Source organism: Trichoderma aggressivum, assembly GCF_033847375.1.
Source record: "Trichoderma aggressivum f. europaeum strain CBS 100526 chromosome Unknown scaffold_007, whole genome shotgun sequence".
In the NCBI taxonomy this organism is placed as follows: Eukaryota; Fungi; Ascomycota; class Sordariomycetes; order Hypocreales; family Hypocreaceae; genus Trichoderma; species Trichoderma aggressivum.
In genome coordinates, this window is record NW_026946373.1 from 866,940 (window position 1) to 873,243 (window position 6,304).

General features: G+C 43.9%; 3 protein-coding genes across 3 annotated transcripts; 2 read left to right on the plus strand and 1 right to left on the minus strand.

Annotated features, from left to right (window-relative positions):
* Nucleotides 1–15: 15 nt before the first annotated feature.
* Nucleotides 16–1,968, plus strand: Triagg1_2828 (CAZyme family AA2; the record flags this gene model as incomplete). The annotated part of the gene is made up of 5 exons (XM_062897052.1): nucleotides 16–687; nucleotides 769–827; nucleotides 900–1,194; nucleotides 1,264–1,629; nucleotides 1,696–1,968. The coding sequence occupies 5 exons, from the start codon at nucleotides 16–18 to the stop codon at nucleotides 1,966–1,968; spliced, it is 1,665 nt and encodes a 554-aa protein (XP_062758445.1).
* Nucleotides 1,969–3,360: 1,392 nt separating this feature from the next.
* Nucleotides 3,361–4,590, plus strand: Triagg1_2829 (uncharacterized protein; the record flags this gene model as incomplete). Its single annotated transcript, XM_062897054.1, has 4 exons — nucleotides 3,361–3,525; nucleotides 3,596–3,988; nucleotides 4,045–4,488; nucleotides 4,546–4,590. The coding sequence occupies 4 exons, from the start codon at nucleotides 3,361–3,363 to the stop codon at nucleotides 4,588–4,590; spliced, it is 1,047 nt and encodes a 348-aa protein (XP_062758446.1).
* A 495-nt stretch (nucleotides 4,591–5,085) lies between these two features.
* On the minus strand, nucleotides 5,086–6,006 carry Triagg1_2830 (uncharacterized protein; the record flags this gene model as incomplete). Its single annotated transcript, XM_062897055.1, has 4 exons — nucleotides 5,086–5,161; nucleotides 5,218–5,360; nucleotides 5,415–5,876; nucleotides 5,947–6,006. The coding sequence occupies 4 exons, from the start codon at nucleotides 6,004–6,006 to the stop codon at nucleotides 5,086–5,088; spliced, it is 741 nt and encodes a 246-aa protein (XP_062758447.1).
* Nucleotides 6,007–6,304: the final 298 nt, after the last annotated feature.

Genomic DNA, 6,304 nt, shown 5'->3' on the forward strand with positions numbered 1-6,304 from the left:
TGGATCAAAAGAATCATGGCCTGGACTCGAGCGATTACTTATGCTGTTTTAAGCTCGCACTTCTGGCTTCCTACCAAGGCTGACTACATATGGCCAAATGCGCGAATCGATGAACTTGAGAGAGAGTTATACGAACAAGAAAACCCGTTTGACGGCCCCGGTAGCACTGTGTCTTTTGTGGATGGATGCAGTGGGCCAGCTGAGCGTGCGCTTGGTATAGGGCGTAGTTTTGGTGCTGAATGGATCAGAAACGCCTATCACGACATGGCGACAGCAGATGTGTCTGCTGGAACCGGTGGCCTTGACGCCTCAATTGTTTTCGAGATGGATCGTTCTGAGAATGTTGGAGATGCATTTAGGGAAACACTTGGCATTTTCAAGGGCAGCTATAATACTCGAGCGTCTATGGCTGATTTATTTGCTATAGGCGCTGTGATGGCTGTTGGCGCGTGTTCAGATGGAAGGGTCATTGTTCCATTCAGGGGAGGTCGTGTGGACGCAGCTGGCCCAGGTCCTTCAGGTGTTCCGGAGCCTCAGCAAGACCTACCTACGCATACTCTGAGTTTTGCGAAACAAGGATTTGACACATCTGAAATGATCGCACTTGTTGCCTGTGGGCATAGTGTTGGAGGTGTGCATGGCGTGGACTTTCCAGAAATTGTTCCTAATCCTATGCCTACGACTGATGTTCGTAATTCTACGTCTCCAACCGACGGCAAGTTGGCAAACTACCAAGACTCAATTGGCTAACTTGGGGATTTATTTTAGGCAACGAACGATAATACGGTTACTTTTGATACAACGACAGACAACTTTGACAACCTCGTGTTAGTTTTGCTCTGGCGTCGCCCTGCCATAAAGTCTTTGCTCCACCAAACTAACGTCTAGCTTACCATCAGTGCCAAAGAGTTCGTTGGCAATGTTTCCCAAAACCCACTTGCGTTTGGACAAAATGAAACAACACGATCAGACTTCCGTATTTTTAACGCAGATGGCGGCGATATGATTTCACAGATGGCGTCGTCCAATGACTTTTTCCTGAGCACCTGCAACACTATGTTTGAGCGCATGCTTAACACGGTGCCGAGAGATGTTCAACTGACAGATGTTATTGAACCTCTTAAGATAAAGCCTCGAAAGTTGTCTGTTACAGTTAACGATGACGAAACGCTCTCAATAACTGGATTTATACGGGTAAGTGCTGGCTGCCCTTCCACCCGCCGCAGAAGTTTGAGATCTTGAATGGCTAACTAGCAACTAAAGATTGTTGATGACCTAATTAGTGCAAATGGAACACAGGTCATAATCCATTTATCCTCACGATCTGGTGAAGCATTGCCTGCGGCCATCGGAACGACATCACAAGGGCTGACTGCACGTTGCGGCTACCCTAATTGCGGTCCAAGCTACACCTATTTTAGATTCAACTCTACAATTCCCACTACACAGGGCGTATCGTCTTTTACCGTTGAAATTATCGACGGGGTCACTGGAAAGGCTACAAGTTATAACAATGGCGGGGGTGGATTTCCCGTGTCTGATGCTATTCTGCCAATGTTTAGCCTTTCAAGTCAGAGCACGATAACTGTCAATGATAGTGCCCAATTGCAACTCAACTTGACCGCAGCAGTAAGTGCAACCCATGATTCATGCGGTAGTTCATTTTCACACAACTAACCATTTCACAACGATAAGGTTCTAAATGCCGAGATGTATACCAACATTTCGCTCATTGTTCCGCAACCCTCAAATAAAACCGCTCCAATTAGCCCATGGACTCAGGAAATAGTTCATATGGAGCCTTTGAGCAAGATTTCTGGCACAAATTTTACACTCTACAGGGGCATATGGCAAAGCAGTGGTCCATTGACAGCAACCTCTTCGCACCCTTTCGATCTCGTTGCCCAGGGAGCGACAAAAACAGTTTCTAGTGTCTTCAACTCCTGGGATGATGTTGAATTTATCTAAACACCTTTTTTTATGTCCACGTCAATAGAGATTTTAGAGCCAGTTTATGGCAATGATCTGCTATGCAGTAATATCATGTTAATGAATTGTGTTCAATGTGCTTGAAAGAATCCAAGCTAGGTACTTTCCCCGTGCATGGAAGCTGGAATGTTTTCTTATAAGAAGAGGCAGTGTAATACTCCAGATATTGATCAGTTCGACTCGACTGAAAGGCAAGGGGGATTACACAGAGGGTTAATGCTCCCACCAAGCCTCCACATACTGGAATCAACGCACTTATGTTCGTTCCAAAGTCGAATATAGTTAATTATCCCGGTATGAGTCTCGCTGCATCGGTGATGCTAAATGTTTTGTAGGACATTTCGGAAGGTATGAGCCACCTCGCAAGTGTCGTATCTCCGGATGGTGTATGAAGCCAAGACTTGGCATTATGATTGAACCTATGTCTTTCTATTGATGATATATGTTGCATATACCATAAATATAGTTTGAAAGAACAAAGGGATTACGACCCTGTTAACCACGATTAGAAACGGCACGATAGAACGTGAGAGACGCGTATAGGTTGGCTCATGTGGTATAACGTCACATGTACAGTGCACCAGGGACCAAGGCCAGTAGTGTGGGGTCGCGGCGGATGTGTTTGCTGTTCTAGGCAATATTCTCATAATAGGAAGCGCCGTATATGGCTAGAGAGTTGCTTGGTGAAGGTAATTACTTGCCCCGGGTTTGTACGTGACATCACAAAGAATTCCAGAGCAAGAGTTTTAGTTGGCTAAACGAGAATATTGATGATGATTGTAAATGTGTTTCTCATACTATTCTCATTTTCATCGCCGCCAACCATTGCGGAGGGGCAACCATTACTGAACTACCCCCACTGTAGATGATCCACGATTGCCCCAGTCTAGCCTTGATCAGATAATGAAGATTAACATTAAAGACCTTATTAGATACTATCAGTGGAAGAGCTTATTTTCAGGAGAATACTGCCCTTTTTGTGTCCATTCGTCTCGCATCTTTATTGTGATGCCGACGGAGTCCTCGGCAGACGCTTCGCCACCCCAGCACATCGTAGTTTGCTTGCCCGGTAAGCTCCTCTACAACGTCATATGGCATATGCGAATCCCTCTATACATCTAAAAATTACAAAAATCACTAGGATGATAGTTTGCAACAGCGTAGTACCAGATGATCCAGCTGGTTTGTCAGTGCTGAGGAATTATAAATGAACTCGGTTCCTCCTCTGCAAGCGGCTATAATAATCATCAACTTCTCTCACTTTCGATTTTGTAGATGTTCAACAACAGAGAAATTGTATACTCATTAATTACTCCTGGTATCTGTTCTTTGACAGATATTTCGCTAATTAGATTTTTATACCGTTTCAAGATGGCTCTTCCTGCAACACAGAAAAAATGGGTCATTATGGGACAAGAGAAAGGCTATGATGAACTAAACTTTACCGATGGACCTATTCCGACAGTTGGAGACTACGGAGTCTTAGTCAAGTTGCATGCAGCATCATTGAATTATCGCGATCATATGATTACAAAGGTGAGGTCACTCTGAATATCTTCCGTTGGCTACACGAAGTAGATTATTCCTTTATTTACTCGTGGATTAGGGCACTTATATATTTCATCTTCATCTTCCTGTTGTTGGCGGGTCTGATGGGGCCGGGGAAATTATTGAAGTGGGATCTAAGGTTACCAAGTGGAAGAAGGGTGACAGAGTTACCACGCTCTTCAACCCGGGGCACCAATCTGGACCCATGACCAGGGCTATAATGCGCAATGGAAGTATCGGCGGCTCTTTTGACGGTACCTGGCAGCAATATGGAGTATACGAAGAGACATGGTTGGTACGCCTTGCTTCTAATCTGTCGTATCTGGAAGGGGCCTCTCTCTCAGATTGCGGATTAACAGCGTGGAATGCACTTTATGGATTAAAGGCTGTCAAACCAGGCGATTGGGTTTTAGTTCAAGGAACCGGCGGTGTTAGCCTGTTTGCTATTCAGGTAACTCTCCATGACCCTATTTTATCGATGGGTGGTAAATCTAACAAGAATACTAGTTTGCAAAAGCAGGAGGGGCTAAAGTTGTCGCTACAACGTCATCTACTAGCAAATACGATCTACTCCAACGCCTTGGTGTTGACCATATTATCAATTACGCGGGAGATAAAGACTGGGGACTAACGGCACGGAACTTCACCCCAAATGAAGAAGGGTTTGACCACATCCTCGACGTTGGAGGCCAAGAAACGCTGCCTCATAGCGTGAAGGCGATTAAGCCTGAAGGCATCGTTACTGTAATTGGAATCTTGACAGGCGTGGAGACTGCAAATGCTAGTATTTTAGACGCATTGTTGAACACTTGCACTTTTCGTGGCATTCATATTGGTTCTAAAGACCAGATGGATGACATGATGGCAGCAATAGATGCCAACAAGATTCAGCCTGTTTTGGACAAGAGAGTGTTCAAGTTAGAGGAACTGCCGGAAGGTCTTGAATACATGGTAAGTATTTTGGATTATGGACCGTTTATGATGCTATGATGCTAATAAAACGTGCAGGAAGCTCGAAAACATACTGGGAAGGTAGTAATTGAGATTCCTTGAGCGAAGCCTCGTGTATGTGGTTGGTTATGGTCAGCTGTGGATTAGAACCTATACAACTTATCTTCTATTAACTCCTAGATTCTATAACAATCGATTACTCGCTACTGAACTTATTGTGTCCAATCCAATCCTAGCTTGGTGTGTTTCCGACATCAAGAGTAGCCCATGGATTGCTCTCCCACGAGTCCGAAGTAGTCGAAACAGCCTACCAAAGAATACCACTAAAAATAAAATTATATCTCGTCTATTTAAAAGATTTCTCACAACAGAAACTGGACTAAGCCTCAGCATGTTGAACCCTTCGCATCATCGGCTCGCTGGTGGATGAGCATAGTTGTAACTCGACAGATCCCGATTCTTATCTTCTGTGGAGACACCTTTTCCCGTTTTTTTATGCCCTCCATCAGATTTCCCTCATAAAATATTAGATAATTATCTATTTAAAACACAACTTGCTTACTATTCAGAGGCTATTTGTCTAATATCAACTGTAAGCTACCACGGCAGCTCATTACCACTCCAGTCATAGAAATTCTTCTTTCCTGCCTTGAATGACTGTATAACCTTGACACTAAGTGGAAGAATTAGCACCGGCATGTAGATATAAAATGATCCTGAATAACTTACACGCCTGAGGCACTCTCAGAGATGTCAATATCTCCCCATGGATTCATATCTGTCTTCACCAATCCTGGGTGAATAAGGACAACCGGTAGACCCTGTCGGCTTAGCACAATATCGAGTTCTTTTCCTAGACGATTAAGAGCCGTCTAAATCATTTTCTCAGCAAAGATGTCTCTCGCTGTCGTTTTGGGTTTGCCCACCTTCGAGATATTATACATCGCTGTCGCATCATATCCATTCCCGAACAGTGATTCGTGAACCGCTGAGATTTTGTCGCTCAATTGCATGGATGCAAAAGAAGAAGAAAGCAGAACTAGAGTCTTCTTTTCGTACTTGGACTTTAACAAGAGAGGCAGAAACGCAGTTGCAGTATAGTATGCTCCGTAGACATTTGTCGTGATGTTTTCGATCAATGGCTGGACACCCACTTCCAAGAGGTTTCCAAAACCATTCAAGATGCCGGTGTTATATATCACAATATCCAAAGAGTCGGCTAATCGACCAATCTCTTCCGCAGCTAAATGAAGTGAGTTTGAGTCATTGGCATCAGCCGAAACAACTTGAACGCGACCACTGCTTGCGTTAATAACGTCTTGCGGCTCATTTGCCTTGCTTGGAAATCTCGCGGTGGCAAAGATAGTTGCTTCTGGGAAAACAGATAACTATCAACAGGGTTAATTACTTTTGCTGGACATTTTTCACAGGATTGGCTAAACTTGCGGCCTGCTTTACAATGCCCAGCCCGATGCCACGAGAGCCGCCAACTATGAGAATTGACTTTGGGGAAGACATTTCGCGTCGTGTGGATATTCCAATAAAATTTAAAGAACTTTGTATGTTGTTTTCTACCTTGATAGTAGCTTGATGCCCTGGAAAAGAACTATGGATGCTCGACCGCTATTTAAGACAATTCCTTTATTCCTGTGTGTTCTACGAACGTCCTTTGTAAACAGGTAATACATCATGTATGCTCTGCTTTACAAATGAAAGAGCAATTAAGTATTAAATTTATAATGTGCTTAGCTGTGATGCACCTCAGTAAGTAGCAGTTTCATGGGATATCATTTCGCTACGTAGGGTTAGAGCCAAT